Source organism: Passer domesticus, chromosome 4 (genome assembly GCF_036417665.1).
Source record: "Passer domesticus isolate bPasDom1 chromosome 4, bPasDom1.hap1, whole genome shotgun sequence".
NCBI lineage: Eukaryota > Metazoa > Chordata > Aves > Passeriformes > Passeridae > Passer > Passer domesticus.
In genome coordinates this window covers 27976275-27998063 of record NC_087477.1, presented here as the reverse complement: position 1 = coordinate 27998063, position 21789 = coordinate 27976275, and the positions used below count along the sequence as shown (strand labels likewise).

At 44.7% G+C, this 21789-nt stretch overlaps 1 protein-coding gene and 1 long non-coding RNA gene across 5 annotated transcripts in view; both read left to right on the top strand.

Moving 5' to 3' along the window:
• The first annotated feature begins 4382 nt into the window (after nt 1–4382).
• Nucleotides 4383–6691, top strand: LOC135298805 (uncharacterized). The gene is made up of 2 exons (XR_010360830.1): nt 4383–5823; nt 5922–6691. It is a non-coding gene; the product is annotated as an uncharacterized LOC135298805 (long non-coding RNA).
• A 5297-nt stretch (nt 6692–11988) lies between these two features.
• The window catches only part of AFF1 (ALF transcription elongation factor 1), a 67114-nt gene continuing 57313 nt past the window's right edge, over nt 11989–21789 (top strand). For 2 of the 4 annotated variants that reach the window (XM_064416747.1, XM_064416746.1), the window contains exon 1: nt 12710–12851. In XM_064416747.1, coding sequence (XP_064272817.1) covers nt 12769–12851 — 83 coding nt within the window. In that variant the 5' untranslated portion in view covers nt 12710–12768. Of the gene's footprint in view, nt 12298–12709; nt 12852–13234; nt 13378–21789 lie in introns of those variants that run through there. The other 2 variants (XM_064416749.1, XM_064416748.1) reach the window with 2 other exon arrangements.

Here is a 21789-nt window from a genome sequence, read left to right as displayed (position 1 = left end):
GACAAACACACAAAAACAAAAAAAAGCAGAGATCTGCACAAAAAAAAGAAACACATGCACACGCAAAGCATTCAGGTGTTTCTGAAAAATCATGCATGTATGGTGAAAGGTGGCATTGGCCTCTTTTGAGAAGTGCTCTGAATTTCTTTGGGTTTTTGTCTCAATGCTGAAGAATAGAATATTGAATAAAGATTGAATGCTCTCTAGTCTGACACTTGCTGAGGACACTGGAAGGTTGTCTGTTTTCTGGTAAGCAGGTGGAACTTCTCCTTTTGGACAACTTATGTGGTCACTTTGGTTGAAACAGACCCCACAGCTCAAAACTTATAAAAAATAGTTGTGCTTATGCAATGGGATGGCTTAAAATTGGTTTCTGTGGAAAATCTGGTTGGAAATATGCTCATCTTATTTTTCAAAAGATTAGATTACTTAAAATCCTTATGCCCCCTTTGAAGAAATGAGAAGTAAAATTATTAAGCAGCCTAGTTCCTTGAAAGGAAAATTGCTGTGTGCTTTCTTACTATGCTGACTATATGATTTGCAGGGGCAAAAAATCTTGAGAGGCTTTTTTTAAATTTAGAATTGGGATGCCTTGCTGAGTAAGCATCCAGGACATGCTCCAGCTGAAAGGGATTTTCCTTTATATAGGTATCTGATTTTTAGCAGGAAGTGTACCAGACTAGGGAAAAAACCGACATATAATCCATTATAGTTCTAATTAAAGAACTGACCCTGTATGTTAACCCAAGAGGGAAAGGATCCTTTTGTTTTTCCAGCCAGAATTAGCTGACAGGAGCGCAAATGCTTTGCCACATAAGCAGCCCTGTGCCATTAGTAGTTTATCATATCTTAGTTTTCCTTGCTGGTGTTTGCCTGCAAGAGCAGGACAACAAAGGAGGGATTCCAGTTGCTCCTTGGAAACTGTTTTGAGGGTTCATTACTGTTGTTACTTGAATGCTTCTGAGCAGCTGCTTTCCTTACAACTCAAGTCCTTCTAAATTTACCTGTGTGGGGAAAAAAGAACCATCATCTGGGGGGGAAGTTTGAATTTGTGACATCCACACAAGTCACTGGGGCAATGACCTGGGGCAAACATCAAGTGGCTTGTGGATATTGGCACAGCTGAAGTGGAGAATCTGTCCTGTGCTGCCTTCTCAGTGCAGTTATCTCGGGGGTAAACTCAGGGAAATGTTACTCAGCATTTAAGCAGCTTTGAGAGGGCCGTGTAGCAAGGGCTCTGAATATTAAGAGCGTTCATTCACCAGATATTCTTTCAGAGAATGACATTCTCCTGGCTGGGCAAAGTGGCAAATTAAATGAATGAATGAGCCAGCAGAGAAGAAAAGGCCAACTCAACACCAGGAAAGAAAACGCTGACAAAAAGTGGCTGATAAAAGTAAATGCTTTATTGGAAATACTGAGAAGACAATGAAGAGCAGACTTACACATATGTGATGAGAAAACAAGCTCCCATGGCACATGGCTCTGAGTAGTGTTTGCTGCAAACTGGAACACAGCCACTGGGTTGGAATTGGAGATTAACTAAACTTCTGGATTCTGTCTTTTGGAAAATTCCTTCTGGAGGTCCTATTCAATTTCAAGTGACCTGTCCAGTGGAATGCTGACTGATGAATGTGTTTTATTTGACAGTGGTGAATCTATCACATCTTCTGGGCATGGGATAATTTGTGGAGTGGGATATTTCACACCAGCCTCTCCCACGAGCGAGTGAGGATGGAAATGACCGTTTGTGTCTGAAATTTTGGCCTGTATAGATCTCTTGCAGATACACATCTTTGTCCATCCAGTTTGTGTCAGCTTCTGATAAAACTGATAATAGCCATCATGGAAAGAAAATCTTGTATTGCTGTGGACATGATGACTGAATTTCCACTGCTGCTTTGGATAAACAAACAAATGAAAAAAAAAAAAAAAAGGGCAGAACACCACGTCCTGTGGCTGACATTCAGACCTCAGTTTGAGCATCACTTCTTGGGCTTAATGCCTAGTGATTTGTGTTGGCCAGCCCAGTGGGCTCTGCAGGGAACTTTGCTTCTTAATGAGATGTTAGGAAAAGGGTGGTTGGTTTTGTTTTATTGAAGTGCTGGAAAGATCTTGCCAGCCATGAGAACGTGACTTGAAGGATAAATCACTGGACTGGGAGCAGATTTAATTGCTAATTTCCTCTAGTGGGTTCTAGGAAATGAATTTCATCTCCCTTGTACTGTGATGACCTCCATAGTCAAAAATTTTCTCTGGTAGGGCTCTGACTATATCTTCAGTACAATAGCCAGACTCCCAAACAAATTATTATCTCTAAACAAGTTTACTTGGTCACAGATGTAGCCTGGTATTCAGTAACAAGGAGCTTTGTATGGTCTGTTTTGCCTTCTCGGCTCTCTTTAAAGCCAGATTGGGTATTCCTGCACTGTCCTCAAAAACAGATACACTGGGATATCCAATTAAAACTCCCTTTCCCTAAAGCCTTGTCAGAGGTGGAACTCAAAGCTTCAGTAAAGGAACTTGATTTTGGTTCCACCTCTAACGTTGCTGAGCTTTCAGACCAAGCCCACTGAAATTGGAGTGTGCTGAGCATCTGCTGTGTAACAACTCTGTCTCCTTGAGGTGGGTAAACCAAATTTGATGTGCTGAGCAAGTCTGCAGTAGCCTTTTGGAAGCTGGAGAGGGTTAGAAAATAAAGCAAGAGAGTTCTTGGCCATGCACTGTAGAATGGGGTCACTTTCTCCACAGCTCCTTTAGCACTTGTCAAGGAAATAAATTTTCACTTGTCAAACATTTGTGAGTTTAAAAATACCCTGGCCTTGAGTGGTAATGTGCTGGGTAATGCAGCAGAACTTTCCTTGCATTGCCTTGTATCTCCTGTGTGTAGCCTCCTGCTGGATAGAGAATGAAGACATCCCATAAGGCATGGTCCCCACAGTTGTGGGTTTCATATGTTCAAATCTGTCTTGAGATTCTGCAGTGTTCAGTACAGTCCTAGTATGTGACAAGGCTTTTTAAAAGTTAGTTCTTCTAACAAGGAATGGTAATGTCTCAAGGAACAGTGATCTCTGACCTGGTAATTAAAATAACTGGTCTGGGTCATCTTAATGCATCCAGGAAAAAAATGTTCATTTACAGTAAATTAAATGATAAAGTAAGGTCAAGTCCATTTATCCTCTCAATGTCTTCAACAGGTGCTGAATGCTCTGAAGCTGAGGTGACACTGCCTGGCTCCTCCTAAAGCTGGGTTTTGGTATAATGCCACAAAGACCACATTCCCAGTTCTCCTATGGAAAGATAATCATGCTGATGCTGCAGATAAGAGATTATCAGGAGGCATCTCCTCAATGTGTAGTGTTCCTAGAGCACTGCCAGTCTGCCCATCAGCACAATCTGCTTGTGCTACCCAGTCCCATAACGGAAATAATTCCCTGAAGCACAGCTACCTGCTCTGCTTTTCTCAAGGAATCATAAAGCCCTGGCAAACAAGGTTAGATTTAAGCAGGAGTTATGTGAGCCCTGCAAAGTTGTCCATTCATATGATAATTATTCTGCATTCATCCCCTTTTTATAACCTGCTTTTTTATGCACAGCTGCATTTTCTTCCCAGCAGAGCTTAAATTTTGTTTTGTTTGTTTCAAATCCTTGCATTGCTGTAAGCATTCAGCAATTCTGTCTACTGTGGTAAGTCCTTACCATGACTGCTTTGTGTTCTCAGCCGCTCAGGCTCCTTGTCTTGGGCCTTTTGGTCCTGGGACTTTGGACATAAACTCCTTGTCTAGTGATGTATAGCCCTGGCATGTTGGTGGTTGCTTCAGAAATCAGCATTTTCTCAGCACAGAATTCAACAGAAATATTTGCCCACATGGGATATGTGTGTCCAGCCACATGAACCTAGGGAGGATTGCCTTATTCACCTCAAGAACGCTTACCTTCTTCACCCCCAAATCACTTTATCTTTTTTCTTTTTCTTTTTATTACTCTTTTGTGAGAGAGACATTATTTACGTGTCTCTTGGGTGACCAGTGACTTGATGGTTTATAGCACATAGGGATAATGCAGTTTTCAGAACTTGATTTCTGAATTTGGGCATGGTATCAGAGGCTCCTAGACATACAATAACCTTCTTCTGCACTCCAAGGTTATGGAACTGGGCAGAAAAGAAGTGCTACCAAGGGAAACACACAGGTACCTTATCATTCAAGACCTCCTGGCTTCCTTCCCACAATTTATTGTGCAGTCTGACTGTGTCATGTTGTCCAGTTGTCTCATTCACTTAATTTTTTGAGGTTTGCCAGTGTTCTTGGCCCTAGGTAAGAACACAAATCAGCACCTGACATGAGAAATTGTTCATATTATGTATGTGGAGAGGTAGATGATGTTACATTCCAGTTAGTTTTTGTAAAAATTCACCTTAGAGTCCAAAGGAGCTCAGCATAGCTGAAAGAGGTGAATGGAAGGAGGTGACTTCCACAAAGGGCATTTCAAAATGTTCCCCTTCCTCTGGAACATAAAGTTGCTTCACTCACTGTGTATGAATCAGCTCATCCAGAAGAGGAATCCAAAAGGGAATTGTGCCGAGCAATCATAATTCTAACAAAGCCCTTACGAAGGGTCTAGTCAAAGTGAAATGTTTATTTAAAAACATCCTCTGTCTAGCTATTACCTCAGTCTTTCCAGCAGGTTCTGTGACCTTACACTTGTCCTTGTTGGACTTCAGAGAGTTCATGTTAGCCCAAGTTACCATAGTACCCACTCTTCCAGCCCGTCCAGGTCTTCCTGCAGGGTGAGTCTTACTTCTCAAGTGCCTGTTCCCCCATTTGGCAAACCTCACCAGGGTGCCCTTGGTCCCATCACACCGATCACTTGTGAGGATATTGAACAGCTTTGGGCCCAGTATCGATCCCTGCTGGACCCCACGTGTGACAGGACACCAGCCTGAAGAGGATCTGTTTACCAGCACCTCCTGGGTGCTTCCTGCCAGCCAGTTCCCCACCCCCTGCAAAGACCACTTGTCTAGTCAATAATGTGTCTGTTTGTCCAGGAGGGGGCTGTGGGAAACCATATGGAAATCCCTGCAGAAATCCAGGTAAACAATGTTCACTGTCTGCCCCACTTGGACCGAGCAGTTCCTTTGCCACAGAAGGTGATCAGCTCTGTCAAGCACAATTTCCCCTTGGTGAATCCATCCTGGCTTTTCCCCATCACCTGCTTAATTTTTCTTGTGGTAGCCTCAGGAGGATTTCTTCAGTAACTCTCCCAGGAACTGAAACATAACTTGGCGGTAAAAGCATTTGTAACTTGGGGAAATATGTCAGGTTGGTAATGCCCACAAAACCACAAATCCATGGGGCTTCAGTGTGGCTGAAAACCTGACTCTGTCAAAGGCATTTACCAAACTTGTAGATTGTTCAGTGAAATCTAGATTTCACTGCTGGCTGCTCACATGCTTTCTGGCTGTGTAAAGATGAGTTGGCAGCAGAGCAGGCTTTCCCCACACCCTGTTCAGTCACGTGTGCGTGCATTTCCATCTGCCTGTGTTACAATGTGAGATCAGTGCTTCAGCTGAGGAAACCCCTCCTTCTGTGGCTTGCAGAATGGCTGTCTGATGGTCCCTCACCTGGTGTTAAAGCCATGACCTGGAGCTCAGCTGCTTCACCTAATCATCAAAGCACCTGTGCTCCTGTTTCATATCAGTTGCTCTAAGTGGGTTGGTTCACAAGGCTTCACATAAAGCTCCTGTAGTCTGGACCCCTGCCAGCAGTAATTTTGCTCAATCAGGAGCGTGGCATGCTGCAAATGAATGTCACAAAATGAAATGTAAACATTTTCTGTCCTATTTCTTCTTGTTGGAGACTTTGTTTCTGCTGAGGTGATCTTGTACTTAATTAATCAAGGCTTCTTTAACATGTTTCCAGGCAGGATTTGCTTCTTCCAAAGTCATTGTAGAACACAGCTGCACAGCACACCCATCAGCCAGGCCAGGCCAGACCTTGTGACAATGATGTTAATGCCATCAGTTCTGCTCTCCTGTGAACCAAAGACAAGTTTGGGGCAGACAGGATGGTGAGAAATAGGTGGTGGACATTGTGAGTGAAGAGCATTGTAGGAGGGAGTTCAGCCCCTTTGCATGGACCAAAGCAAGGGGAATTTTTTTTTAGTATTTACTGTGATGAGCCAAAATGGTGCCAACTGTGTAGTGGCTGAAACTTAGCTGTGTCTGAGGACCCTACACGGTGGAACTGCCCCTACAGTGACATAAGGAGTTTAATTGCTACAAGATCCTTCCCCTTCTCATTCCTCCTTTCTTCCTGAACATTGCTTTGAATTTTTATCCAGTGCTGCCTTTTAATCTATAGCTGTCTTTTTAATGTTCATTTTTTCTCTTCTCCCCTTTTCATGAATGTTGACATTCATTGGAGGCCTATTTGGCTGTCTAAAGGGAGGGCCCTAACCGCACATTTATTCTTAAACTTGAGCAAAACATCCTGGAGCCAGTAGCAGTAGCCTCATTTGCTGTGCTCTTGGCCAAGCCTGAAGTTCTCTTTAGGAGCTGACCTGAAATGCAGCATCACTGCTTGGAGAAGGGAAAAATGGATCTCTTGGTTCTCCCTTTCTTAGCTACATAAGATCCACGTGTTTGTCCTGTGTGTTTAGGAGCAGTGTCAGTGACTGCCAGTTGGACATTCCAGGCTCTCTGTGTAGCTTGTCCCTGAAGATCTTGAGCCAGTGTCCCTCATCCAGTTGCAGTTGGGTTCCCTGTGGGGAATGCTGAAGAGCTCAGCAGAGATGCTGGCTTTGCAGCTGCTGGTCCTTTGAAAAACCTGCCATGAGAGCAAACATCACATGGCAGCTTCCACTACCTCGCAGTTCTAGACAGGTGATTATAAATCTGTTTTGTTGTTTCTTGACAATTAAGGCAAAATTCTGCAAACATTTGTTATGATCTGCTGATGAGTGTGTGTGGCTCTGAGAGGTCTTTACCACTTTACCATCTTTACCACTGATGCCTGATGTTAGTAGTCTGGTCTTTTCAGGAGTTCAGAATTAAGTAGCAATGGCTGCCTGCACACCTTAGTTTGTTTTTTTTTGGTTGGATTTGCATTTCTGTGAGGTGTTTAAATCACAAGTTTCATCTCTGAAACCAAAAGGAGTGTTTACAGGAGAATTCCCAGCATTTACAAGCTTTTCCTGAACTCAGCTTCTGAGCTGTGTGTTTGATGCAGAGGTTGTGCCTCAGCCTATCAGTATTGGGAATTGTGTGTGGAAAAAGCTGTCAACCTAATACACATCAAAAATTCAAATTATTTGCTGCCCTCAGGTAAGCAATCTGTTCTTTAGGTTTCATCTAACCTTCCTGTTGTATAGTATTTCACTGAACATAATCATAACTGAATGATGATTTTAAAATGCTAGGGAGAACCTAGGGATTCACACAACTCTGAAAATCTCTGTGGGAGTGTTGGGGGCGAGTATTCTGTATTTTAATTTTGCAGTACAAAATTGTTTTGGAGAGTTAATTTAAAATGGAGATTTCGGCTGTAACACACTCAAACCTAAATGCAGATTGTGCACCCACAGGGACACATTGAAGGAGGAAATAAATGTTTGGATATAATTTTTTGTTCAGTGTAGCAATTACTGGAATGACTTGCTGCTTTGGAAAATGAAGATTTTTCACGTTTGCTTGTTTGACTTTTGGTTTTTCCCACTGTTGACTCCAAGAAAGCATTTTGCATTGGCCTTTTTGACTGTTGAAGCAAAGCTTGGGTGGCATCTGTTGTGTACAATGCTGCTCTTGTGTAAAAGAGACATTGAATATCTGCTTTTTCTCTTCTAGAGAAGCTGACCCAAACTGATCCTTCATAGTGGAATTCACAGACATGCAGAACACTGGCAATAACTAATAACTAATAATTAATTTGTTGAAATCTTTGCTTCCCAGGTGCTGTGACAAATGTTGAGATTGTTTAAACAAAATAATCCCCCCTTCAATGCAAGAAGTATAACCACTGAGTTAAGGAAGTTTAAATCTAACATGCTGTCCTTTACCAAACAATTGATGCCTTTTGTAACTTGAATCTGTTGAGAAATTATCAGTGCTGGACACTGGGTCTCAGTGGGACCCTCATGCAGATGTAGTGCTTAGGGTACTGTGCTTGCAGGAACATTCTTTGGAAGTTTGGACAATGAGGGTTTTACACACATATAACTTGCAAAATTTATTATTCTGTCCCTGCCCAACCCTCCCAAGGATAATTTTTATGCAGTTTCCATTTGTTTCTCATTTAGATCTTAACCGCTGCCAATGTGCTCTACACTTACACCACCTGCTATCACTCTCCAAAGCACATCTATCTTTTTTCTTTTTTTTTTTTTTTGGCAATACATCTGCAAGGAAGGAACCTTAAGTTGTCAAAGTTCATAGGCTTTATGGAACATTTTAAGGCATTCTGAGTGATAAGTGAGTAATGCCAAGTAAGCTGATAGAAATTGCTCCTGTTGGCTGCCAAAAGCTAGTAGGGCGTAGCCTCTATTAGAGTCTGGTGCCTGCAAGAAGGTGGTTTATTTTTAAAATCTGCTTTCTTCAATTTAGATATTGAAAGATAAAGGCTTGTTTTCCTCACTTCTCAGAAAAGTTTGATTCCTAACATCTGTAGAGCAATTACTTGCATAACAGACTGTACCCAAGTTAGTCTCCTTTCTTAAAGTCAACATATCCTTTTGGTTGTATTGTTCCCTGCCCATTTTTTCAGTGTTGTACTCAGCTGTTTCTTTCCTTTGCCCTGCAGCTCCTCTAACCTCAGTGTAGCTGCACCGTGTGGATCAGACACAGTGAAATGCAAGTGCTTTCCAGGATTTGCCCAGCGAGGATGTGCTCCTGGCAGTCAGCTTTGGTTCTGGAAAGTGCTAAGGTTAAGGAGATGCAATAAAACAAGTCTGGAGGGAAGTGCTTTGCTGAATCAGGGTTAACAGAGAGTTTTGCTGCCTCAGCCTTCTTCAGACTCATCATTTCTCACAGCTCCATTTACCTTGTTGAACTGGTTTTCGTATGTGCTTGCCTGGTTGGGTTTCTGAGTTTTGCTCACTTTCCAACTCAACTTTGGAGGCAGAAGTTTGAGGATGAGATTAACAAACCCCTCCAAATATGCAGAACTCTTGAAACTCTGTGTATTAGGGCTGTAGCCCTTGCTTTACAGCACCAACACACACATCTGTACTGTGGCTGGCTCCTTGCCTACTGCTGGGGAAAGACACAAGAGAATCAAGGCAGGTTCGAGTAGGGTTTGGGATTGCCAGAACACCAGCAACTCCGCAGGTGTGCAGCCTCTGGCTCTCTGTAAGGCAGCAGCAGGGAGATGCAAGGCAGAAGGGCGCTGACAGCCAGAGGGGCTCAGGGGTCAGGGATTGTTCCCCGGGGCTGGGGCGGCAGAGCCTTTGTGGAGCACAGCCCTTGCCTCCTGACCCGCTGCAGAAGTGTCCTTTGCAAATGAAAGGCCACCCACGGCTCCCTCAGGCTGGGAAACACAATATCCACTGGACCCTTTTCACCGCCGAATGTGAGGGGCTCATCCGCGGCGATAAATGGCAGCGGTAAGATGGATTTCTCGTCAGCAGAGCCGGGAGAGCACACGGTAATTAAAGGGCAGCGAAGGTAAAGGGGTGTGTCTGTTTAAAAACCTGATGCAGTGCGGTGCAGTGAGGTGTTTTGAACAGCGTGGTAAGGGCATGAATTTGACCTATTTCTGTGTATAAACAAATAACATGTTTTACTCTACAGGAAATGTATTTCAGGAAAGCTCACTGACCATGTCTTTATTCTAATGATTTTACTATTGCTTGCTATGTGTTCCTTCTTCATTGGTACTCCATGCTTGATTAATTGTTTCACAACGCCACGAGCTTCTGGCATTTGTCCCACAAACTTAATGAATTATCATACCTTTGTTAGGATAGTGTCATGTTCCATTTTTTTGTGGACTTAAGGGATGCTGAATCCCCCTTCCTGAACCAACACCTGGGTGTGGCCAGCACTGTTAATGGTGATCAAAGAGATCCCATCTTCCTTCTACAGGCCCTCCTGTAGATGATGTAGGTAATTTTTGTGGCAATGTATCAGTATCCAGATCCTTATCCAGAAATAATGTTGCCTCATGCTTGAAACTTCTGGGCCTTTTTTTTTTCTTTTTCTTTTTTCTTTTTTTTTTTTTTTTTTTCTGTTGAAATATCCTTCTGGTCAACATGTCCAGATACAGGTAGGTCTATAAGCAGGTGAGAGGGGACATAAAAGAAACATAATGTACCCACAGCCTGTGCTTTACCAGTGATGCCTGAGGTTGGTAGTCTGGCCTTTCCAGGAGTTTGGAGTGAAGTAACAATGGCATCCAGGCTGCCTGCACACCTTTGTTTGTTTGTTGGTTGGATTTGCATTTCTGTGAAGTGTTTAAATCACAAGCTTCACCTCTGGAGAACTCCAGTCTCATCCAAAGCATAGGTAGATATGAATGGATCTTCAAATATTATATACAGCTTAAATACCCTTTGGAATGATGATCACCTGTGGAAGCCTTTCTGGACAGGTTTTTAAGACAGAGAGCTCAGTGGTGCATTTCTGAGCTTATGATGAGCTGAAGAGTACAAAGACCTTATTTTATTGATTTTTTGTTTGTTTGTTTGTTTGCATTTTACTTCATTTGCAATACATCTTACAAAGACAATGTGAAAAAAGAGGACACTGATAATTCCCTGATCAGTGAATAGAACCAGGTGAGAAAAGCTGATTTTGGAAACAAACAGGAGGGAGGAGTCAACAGGTGACAGGACATATTGTGACAGAAAGCTTTCTTTGGAGAAACGCTGATTTGTCAGATGTACAAGTGCTTTTGAAGGGGGGCAGGTAGAAGACTGCTAGAAACTTTGGGTGAAAGCAAACAATTTTTTCTTCCTGGAGAAAGCTCAGCTGTTGTGGAAAATCTAGAGAATATTTTTTTTTCTGTTATATTTTGTTCTGCCTGAAAGAGCTGATATGAATTGTATTTAATCTTTGAGGACATAGCTCAGGCTCAAGATTCCCATAAAGGTTTTCTGGAATAGGAAAACAATCAAGTACAAATTCTGCTCCTGGTATCTGCCAAGTACTTTGACACAAGCTGTGTTTTAAACCAGAAAAGTAGGAGGAACGTAATGTTGTTGCAGTGTCGGTAGAAATCTTAGCACCACACAGTTGCAGAGAAAAGTTGAAGGGATCTTGGATGAATGTTTTTTGCCTGCTGAACGCTTAGTTAATTTCTAGTTAAGAGCAGCTGCAGGAGCAGTTTGTTTCTATAATTGTGCCAAGAAACACCCAGAGCAAAGGACAGGTATTGCTGCTTCCCGAGCACGTCTGCAAACCGCGGCCAGGACCAGAGCCCAGCAGAAGTTGCATAACCAGCTCCATCAGCGCACCACAAACCTTTCCCCAAAGCTTTCCCGGCCTGCAATTCCAGCCCTGGCTTCAGCAGCGCTTCCCCTGCCGCATCCGCGCGGGATGCGCGCCCGCGGCCGGTGTGCGCTCCTTTCGGAGAGCTGCAAACTCCCGACACGTGGAACAATTCGTGCCGCTTTATTCTGTCCTTCTAAACCCAACCCCCCCACACAAATAATGATGATAATAATAATAATAAAACCCCAAAGAAAACAGCAGATAGCTGAAGCAGACGCCGCAGGAGCACCCGCGGGGCCGCGGTGGAGGGCACGGCCCGAGCGGGACGGGCCGGGGCTGCTCCTGCAGCCGGCCCCGGCCCTTCGGCCCCGCGGGCCGCGCCTCACGGGGGTCCGGGCCGGGCCCTGCCGCCGCCCGCCCGGGCAGAGGCCGGGCCGTACCACGAGCGCTCGGCCGGGCAGGGGGAGGCGGGCGCGGGGCGGGCGCGGGGCCCGCTCCGCCGCAGGGCCCGCCGCCCCGGGCACCGCGGGGACACCGAGCGCGGCCAAGGCCCGGGCGGACGGCGGCATCCGGCCCCGCCGGCTGCGGGCCGGAGCGGGGCCGTCCTGCGGGGCCGGGCGGGCCCCCCTCCCTGCCGGCGGCCGGGGGAGGGCCGGGCGCCCGGATGTCGATCAAAATGAGCGAGCCCCAGCCCTGCGCCGGCCGCCCGGGCGGGGGGAGCCGCGGCGCGGCGGCACCGGGCTCCGGCGGGGAGGCGGCCGGCACATGGGCCCGCGGGCTCTGGCAGCGGGGTAGAGCCGCGACAGCTGCGGACGGAGCTCATGGATAGAGGACGTTTGGCAGGATAACCCCGCGATGGCTGCCCAGTCGAGGTAGGGCACTAAATAACTTCGGTCGCGCCCGGTGCATCTCGCTCAGAGCTGGGTTTGTGATGCCCCGGCTCCTGCCCGGGCTCGGCTGGCTGTGGGGCTTTGCCCCGAGCCCCCGGTAGGTTTTGTCTTTTCGTTTTCTTCACCACCGTGCCCGCTCCCTCTTCCCAGCGTAAACTTTCTTCCAGCAGAAAAAACAAAGTCTTAATTGCTCCCCGTCAAATCTCTCCCAGTCCAACAAGTTAAAAGCGCCTTGAAACTGATTTCCTTTTTCTCCCCCCGTGGGCTCGTCTGTTTCGAAGCTCTCTGAGACTGATTCCCTTCTGCCCTGCAGCCTTGTGTTGGTCTCTGTGGGGCCGTGCCAGCCCGAGTGAGGGCTCTGTCCCGGCTGGCAGCCCCGGTTCCAGCGGGACAGAGCGGCTCCGCTCGGCCGGGCTGCAGGTTGTGTCTGCCGGGTGGCTGCGGGGAGAGAACATGGTTACAGCAGGGAAGGGGACGGAAACGAGTTACTTAGTTGCCGTCGGTGAGCAATATTCCAGCGAAAGCACCGATCTTGGGTAAATACTTCTCGGCTGTGGTTTTAGAGGAGCGGCGTTTTGCCTGCTCTCGGGGGAGGTGGGAGCGTCCTGCCTGAAGTTAATTTCACACTCAGCATGGGGGAGGCAGCTTTTCTTAAGCAGTAGTACTTGATGGAGCAGCGCTATTTAAGGTACCTGTTAAATGCCTTTTAGCGTTTACGATGCCTTAATGGGCATTTCAGAAATGCCAAAGAGAGAAATTCCTTTTTGCTCTTTGGTCCCACACCAAACAGCCACCCTGCTTCCCTTTCCTGCAGGCAGGAAAAAAAAATGGTGGTGTATCCTACACATAAGTTTGGCACTCACGGTGCATTTTCACAGTGGTGCTTTTCTGCAGGTTTGAAGCCAAGAGCTGGCTTTAAATTACAAACTGGAGGAGCACAGAGCCCTGCGGTTTGGGGAAGAAGCAGGGGAAGATTGATTGCTTGGTTAACTCTTCTCCAGCTTCCATGGCCTACTCTCCCAATACTGGGAGTATTTTGCATAAAGAGTACTTAACAAAAAGGTAAAGATTGAGTTTCTAACATAATTTTTTTCCCTTTGTATCATCCCTTTGCATGATTTACTGGCCTGCATTATCAGCACTGCTGTAATAGGACCGCATGCTGGATGCAGCATAAATCCTAGGGATGCTGGCTGGCCCTGGAGCTTGGCTTGTCTCCAAGGCCAGGGACATGCCTGGTGTCTCAGAGGTCGCACAGCCATTCTGCTGGGTGGCAGGAGGCCACGAGGGAGCCGTGTCCCAGCAGTAGCCCCCAGCTTCAGCCAGCTGGCCAAGAAAGGGCAGAGTGGCGCTGGGCCAGTGAGCCACATCCCTGACCCGTAAGGTGAACGGCACACAAAATCAGGTGTTACAGGCTGAGAGGCTGAGGCTGAAGGAAGGAAAACGGTCCAAGGGCTGAATTCTGCAGGGCAGGTGGAAGGACTGTGCCCCACACCTGCCATTTGAGACAGACATGGGGACAAGACATGCACCTGCCATTCTGCACCCTCCTTCCTTCTCCGTCCTGTGTGTTGGCTTTTGCTTTTGTCAGGATGCTGTGAGGTGCTCAAGCTGTAAAACTGTGTCAGAGCATTTCAGCACAGTGAGTACAGAGGTTACTCTGTACGCCTGAAGATCAGTGTTAAGATCTCTGATTATTGCTTGTTTTAAGACATTTAAAGAGAGTAGGAGTGCCTGTGAGCAGCAGAAATGAGTCTGTAGGAGAGGTTGCATTTGCCAGAAGGCCTGTGATGTTTCCCTTTCAGTGGCATAGATCTGCAGGGGTATCCATCCCATTTTAAAAAATTGTGCTTTGTGGGTGTGTAGAAGCTTTTATTCAGTAGTAAAAGATAAGTTAATATTCACAATAAATAATTAGAACTCTGCTGCATGGGACTGAGAAGCCACATGTCTCCAGAATTCGTTTTGCCAAAACATGTCAGAGGGTTTACTCTGCAAGGTAGCTGACAAAAGAAATGGGTGAGCTTTCTGTGTTTATTTGTGCTTTGCAAAAAAATACAGGCAATTTTTGCAAGCTCAGTAAATTACTGATGAGGTGGTGTGATACTGAGCTCACTAGTGGTTTGTGTATCACTGTGTACAAGGCCTTCAGGCGCTCCTCCGTCTGCTCACGTTTTCTATTTCTCACATGCTGTTTGCTTTAGCTAGTGAAAGTGATGTGACATAGGGGAGGATGCTTGTTTGGAAACAAGAAATCCAGCATCCTTTCTTCAGCTTCAGCGCTGTGATCCTCAGCAGCTCACCTGGCATCTGGGCTTCACAGTTTTGAAGGGTGGAAAGATAGGGAAAACAAGGGGATGAAACCTACCTGTTGCTGCTCCTTAGCATTTTAAAAACTGTAGTGGTGATAACTGAGGAACTGATGTGCTAATGGAGGCCACAGCATTCTTTAAAGTCCTGATCTTAAGAAATGCTTGCCGGGCAAGTTGGGCATGGTTTGGTTTCAGCTGTTTGAGAATGATCAGCTTCTCCCACTAGCTGCTGCAAGCACCTTACATCTGGAGCTATTAGGTGGAGAAACCATCCTCCAGTTAACGGGGTTTTTTTGTGTATAATGTGGCGTTGTGGAGGTTTTTTAAGTTGCTCGCTGAGCCGTGGGTTTGCAGCTGTAGCTTTCTATGTGCTTGCTTCTGGAGTGCACAGATGATCTGATGCCTGTGGTGTCCCCAGGCAACAGGGTTTGTGTCAGGCTTTTATGGTATGTTCAGCAACTTGTGAGCAGGAGCAGAACTGATCTGAATAAGGACAAATTTAGTGTCTTGTCAGCTGTAGTATGATGTTCATCATGTGCCATTCAGCTGCTCTGGGAATATGGCAGGACCCTTGGGAGGAGTGTGGGACAGACTGACAGAGCCCATCTAATTTCTGCTTCTTTCTTCATTAAAATACCTGCTCTGCTGCAGCAATTGCAAGCTGAGGACCTGTAGATGAATATCTGCCTCTTTTTTTTTATGTTGCAGGCTGCTTTTCTCAGGCTGCTTGTGGTAATTTTAAATTGTCTGTAGAAGCTGTCGGTTACACTTGTTTACAGTAAGAGGATAAACAAAATACTTTGTTGTTTTGGATGCTAAGAGTTTTGGGTTGTCTTATATATAACTTGCTTTTCAGTGTGGTCATGGTTAGCATCATTTCGGGTGTGCAGAACGAATGCGTTTTCCAGATCTTCGTACATAAGTGAATACAGTACACAGTCAGAGCAACATGAAACCTGAGTGTTGTGCTGTCATCCCTGCTGGGCTCATACTGCTCTTTCTCCTGAGCCAGCCCTGCAGGGAAGGGTAATGATGGACAGCAGCCTGGGAAACCCTCTGTTTCTGCCCCCTAAAGCCAAGTTGTACCAGCTGAACCCAGAAGCGTCTTGAGAGGAGACTGTACTGCCCGTTCTGGTAGGAAAAAAAAAGGTGATCCTTTGCAGAAATAAAATGTGGCTTTATCTGTATTTAAAACACAGTAAATTCTGAAGGGAGTAGTGCTGAGGCTTTTCCCTGAGGAGAAGCTACATTGAGAGATGCAGCTTTAGCTCATTCCTTGTCATTTCACAGCATTCCAGGCCAGATGTAAAGACACTTTTCTTAACTTGTTTGTTTCATGGGTCCTGTTGATACAGGCAAATGGTGGTGCTGGGTTCCAGTCAAGGATGGAAGTCAAGAAGGGCTGAAACAATATCTTGTTGGAGTTTACTCATCTATTGAAAGCTAAAACATCCCATGAAACCCTGTTGGTTTTGCTTGCTACTAGCCCTGCCTAGAAATACAGACCTGTTTTCTCCAGAACCAGATGTCTGAATGATCTATGGCATGTTCTGTGGGCTGCTGGGGGTTTTCAGTTTGCAGTTCCTTATGCCTGGACTTTCTGCGCGTGGAGTTGCTCTGAGGCAGACCTGCAGCTGCAATGCTCCCACACAGAAGACAGAGATGCTCGCAGGGAAGTGGATTTTTCAGGTTGGTTTGGTATTTTAGCAGTGGGTATTCCAATTTGCGATGGGCCATTGAAAACTTTGAAGTATATTTGTCATGGCATACTTGAGCATACAAGGGAATGTTTCCTTAGGTCATGTAATTTGCCTGTGTCTGAATCTGTGTTACAAAGAGAGGCCTCTTCTCACAGCTATTTATGAGAAAATCATTTGCTAGTACAACTGCAAGATGCAGCATGAAGAGCACGAAACAAGCTTTTAATGAGGTGCATAAATTCTCCTCAGCACTTTTCTTCTGAGAGGAACCATAGTGAATGATACATGAAGCTTTTAAATGCCTTTAAAATAGAATAGAAAAGGTGTCTCCTTAAAGTTAAGTGGGAATGCTACAATGACATTGTTTTCCATGAGACAGAGGGCAGTGAAGTGAGGAAGAGCTCTCCACAGAGTGCAGGATGTCATCCTGGGGACTGGCTTTGGTGCTGGATGGTTGGGAGTGCAGAGTTTGCTTACCTGGCATGACAAAAGACTTACTGCAGAGATGCATGAGCCTCAAAAAAATAGAGAAAGTACTTTTTCTGTTTTGTTGTACACAGTTTGGAGCTTTTTTCCCCCCTGTGGTATGTTATAGTGGAAAATGTACTGGCTATTTTATGTTTTGCCATTTTTGGCTGCTGCAGCTCATCTGTGTCTGTGATAAAAAAGAGTGTGGGACTGGCTGGGGCAATTATCACTCCCAAGTGAGGTGTTCCCATAGTAGATTAAGATAGAGCTGCCTCTCCACCAGAATGCTTTTGTGGAGAGCAGACAAGAGCTGCTGTGTGTGCTAGGAGAAGATTTTCCACAGTTGCCTATGCATAGACAATTCAGGGAAGTGAAGTTGGATTCTCTATCAGTACAGAATCAAGCAGCTGTGGAAAGTGGTGAGAGGTAGAATTCTTGTAGCCCATCTTCCCTCTAGCTGTGGTGGCTGCTGTGTGCAGAGCCAGCCCCCAGCTCAGCTCTTTTGCTGCTGAGGTGCAGAAGTTGTTGATCACCTTATTGAACTGCATGGCTTTTTAAAAAGTGCATTTCTTTTGCTGCCCTATCCTTGTGTAGGAAGGGGGAGGTGACAAACAGGGAGAAAGAGCAGGTGTGTGGGCACAAAACTGCATTTGAGAAGTTGCTCTGTTCCTGTTAATGCTTCAGAATTGTCAAGCTGAGGTATCTAGGCACACTTGATTAGGCAGCCTTCGTCACAAATGCTTCAGGAAGATTTGTCTTCTGGATTATTCCTATTTGTCTTCTGGATTAGTTTAGGCTTAGATATTGTTTCTAGAATTGTCATTTTCAGTTGTTTGGAGTGTTAATTGTACTAGCAAACTAAAGTTTTCCTTTACTGTTGTTTTTGCAATATTACATCAGGTTAAGAGAAATAATGTCCCTGCTGTAATTTTTAGAGAAAGTTCAACAAGCAAATTGTTAATGGTTAACCTCAGAGACAACAGCAAAACTCATTTTCAGAACTGCAAGAACTGTGGGTTTAATTTTTGTACTTGCAAATAAAAAAAGAAGCAACAAAAACCAACCCCAAAAACATCAAAGAATAACAAACAACAAAAACATCTCTATCACCAATTCAACCAAAACATGGGTAAGAAGTATTTTAAAAAGAAACAAAAGAGGAAATTCTTGAGCATGTGGTAGTATTTTTATTCTATATATCTTTGCTTCCTAGGGTAGTGTATAAGCTGTAGTCAACAAGTGATGTATTCAGCAGTGTGTGATCAGCTCCTTCATGGCACGGGGTTTAGCAGGTGGTGTGTGCATGTGAGGTGTGTGAGAAGCTCCAGTGCACGTGCCTCCTCCCTGAGCTGAGCTGTGGGCACTGCATTTTGAAATGCAGGTGTCTGCTTGCATCTGAAATGGAAAGGAATTATTAAAATGTGGAGCAGTTAAGGGATATTTATGTCTCTGGAGAATTGGAGACGTGATAATAAATTGCTTTTGGGTTTTTTGTTCTTCTGCAGTTTGTAAGGTTTTGCTTAAAAAGATATTACTGGCATAATTAATCTTTTCAAGCACAGCTCAGAAACTCTCCCTCGTAACTGGTATGCAGCTATTTCTCAATACTCCTCTCCCCCCCTAGGCTATTTTGGAAAAATCATCCTAATCTGAAGGCAGGGAATATTCTGGCAGTTTAGAAGTGCTTTGGTGACATGCTTCTCTTTTTCCTGTCCCCACAGCCCTCGGCAGAACGAGCTGTTCTAGGAAAAGTTGTTTTCCTGATGTCAGTAAACCCGTGGCTCTGCTGAGAACAGGCTGTCAGTCTAGAGACCTATTTCTTCTTAGCTTTACTAAAATAACACATGCTAACAGAAAAAGAGCCTGGCCTGTCCCTCTGTGCTGCAGAGCAGGGAGCTTTGCTTGGATTTTTAGAAGACTCCCTTGGAATTGCCACTACCTGGAAGCTGCCATGTGTGTCTGTCTGTCTGTCACTGCAGGCCTTCTTTAGTGTGAAAGTGCTGGCACAGCTGAAAGGCAGCAAGTGCACTGCAGAGGTGAGATAACTGTGTTGGCCCGAGTGTGAGCTCTGTGATACTGGTGAAGAAGGCTGCTTTTTCTGGCATATGGCTTCTGGGAGGATGGCTATGGGATGGTGGGTGTAAGCTGTGTTAGCCAAAGAGCCCTTTGGGACCAGTGTCTCCCTTCTTTGCTGAGATCCTGCAGCTCCCTTGCAGCAGAGTGGTCAGCTTTATCCAGCAGTTAACTTTTAATTGGTCATTGGCTTGATTTTGGGATTCTGATTTAATGCATGGTATTCTGGAACTTTCATTCTGGAAGCAAGATGAACAAGTGCCTTAATATTTAAAGGGAATATGATCACTTTGCTGAGGTTTTGGAACACTGTAGGTGATCTTTATCTGTTTGCAAACCCCTATCCATTTTACATGGACTGGCTTCAGCAAGCTAATAATAGGCTCTCTTTGCTCAGCTGGATTTGTGGTCCTTCATAGAGGGAATGCCTGGTTCTGTGTAATGCACTACAAGGGTAAAAAAACTACTAGTCCTAGACCACAGAAAAAGTCTCTGTAACCACCCATATTGGGGAGAGGGTAAAATCATGTGCTGCTCTTTGAGAAAGTCTAATCTGCTTTTAGAAGCACTGTAATAATGAGATCTATTATTCAGAGACCTGGGGTACTTCTGCCACTGCAGAAGTTGACTTGTATGATGAGGAATTGAGAACAATAGACCTAAATAACTTCCTAAATTGGCTGGGAAAATTCAGTAACTCGGTGTTTTACATATGAAAAAAGGCTTGGTCATTTAGTGAATTAAGTGGCACAAAGCTTTCCCTTGCAGCTCTCTATTTACTTGTAATAAAAATGAAGAGTTTAGCCAAGGATGGGAGAAGAAAAAACATTAGCAGCTTCCATCTAGAATTTCCCTCTGAAGATGCCTAAAACTATTTGCTGTTGTTCCCTCCTCCTTCCAAACCAGTTCCAAACTCTTAGTGGGCTGGTGGGATGACTTCAGCCTTGGTTTTGGTTCCAAGTGAGCCAGCCCCCAAGTGGAGTTTCTGTAAATACCTGAGCATGTCACTGATGAGTATTTCTGTTGTTTGGTGCCATGGTGCACTGACAGTGCAGCTCTGCACATGTAGGACCACAGTGGAGAAAAACAGATGGATAAAATTGCCAGTCTGCAGAAATTGATAACATTAAAACTTGGCTCCCAAGCTGGGTCTTCCATTACTTAAACATGTGAATTGGTCTGGTTCTTAATGATTTGGAGAGGGTGTTTACTTTCCAAGTCAGTTAAGTAAACTGGATGAACTGACCAACAATAAATAGGTTTCTTGCATTACACATCCTTTTTTGCTGCATGTTTGGAGTAACAGCATCTATGTTCCTATTGCTGTTTCTTCCTCTTGCAATATAGACAGCTGATGTAATGTAGCACTGTGTTTCACAGCCAGAACCTCCTCTCTGTAATTCTTGAATAAATGAAAGCAGTTTGTAATTATTGCACAATCTAGTAATTGCAACCAAAACCTTCCTGGGATCTGGTTTGGCAACTGTATTGGTGTGTCCTGATGTTGTTTTGCAATTTGAACAACTTCTGAGAGAATTTCTTGTGAAAACTGAGGAGCTGTGCATATTAAACAAACCCTACCAAAACACCCCAAATCAAAGAAGAGAACAACCATACACACACAGAACCCCCCATCCTGTGATGCTTATAAAGCCAGGTGCAGTCTGGGTTAATTTTTAAATCTAATGAACATTTAGTTGACATTCTGTTCTTTAGGCTGAACATTGGCCAAATACAGTGGTTTCAGTTCTTAGCTAGAACTGACTTTGGTGTCTGTGCTGTACTTAGTTGTAAAGAGACACGTATGGAGCTCATGGTGTCTCAGCCAAGGGTCCTGTGTTCAGTACTGTTTCCACTCAGCTCCCTTAACAGTGCTTATTCCTGTAACTTTCTGATCTGGCCGTCATTTGTGCTAGTCAAAACAGTAGAAAGTAGGAGAAAAGGTCCTGTTTTCAACTATAGCAGGAGAAAACACTGAAATCCTGTTTGAAAATTTACCCCCTGTCCCCGTGAAAAAGTGTGATGGAAATGCCATATAAAAAAAGGTATTGTGAAGAAAGCTCTCTTCTGTGTCCCAACCCCATCTTCTGGGCAATTTCTTCTTCACTTCCCTGTTCCTTTGTTCATCGATTAAATATCAAGTTAATGGTTTCCTTTTGTAAAAATTGCTTCCTTGAAAATGGGCCATCTCCTCCCTCGCAGCCTAATGACGGAAAAGTACAGATGATATTGATATAAGCTGTGTTTACTTTAATGTAACAACTTGAAAGGCTGTTTGTGTACAGTAATCTGCCAAGTGAATAATGGTTTGGTTTTACTTGTTCAATATTTCTTTTTTTCCTCTAGAGAGGGGGAGGTCTGAACAACCAGTAGCAGTTGCTGAGGTTAATAAGATGCATTTAAAAGGTCTTTAATTAAGCCATGCAGTTTTCTTAGAAGGCCCTTGAACTATTCTTTCACCCCTTCCTCTTCTGTTTCACGTGGGTGAGTGCAAATAAGATGGGAGTGCAGGGGAGGTGCAGGCACTGACTAGATACAGATCTAGGATCCTGCTTACACACAGCAGAGTCTCAATGGAAAGTAGGAAACCAGAGGAGAATTGAAATGGTTTGTGTGAGTTCAGCTGGCCAAGGATGTGCTGAAAGCTGAGGCAGTGGTGAGAATTGATGTGCCAGGGCTCAGCAGGGTGAGCACACACGGTGTTGTTACAGCTGCTGCTCCAAATTTTATTGGTTCCTCTGGGTCTTTCTATGCTGTCCTCATTTGGGGCCAAATCGCAGCCTTCAGCTTGTACACTGGGTTCCAGCTGGTCTTCTCCTTCCATATCATTTGAGAGACTTAAACTGTGTATTATAAGGCAATGTTGTACTTTAGTGAAAAGAGGAATTTATGCTAGTATCTAATTTTCTAGTTTCCTTTGA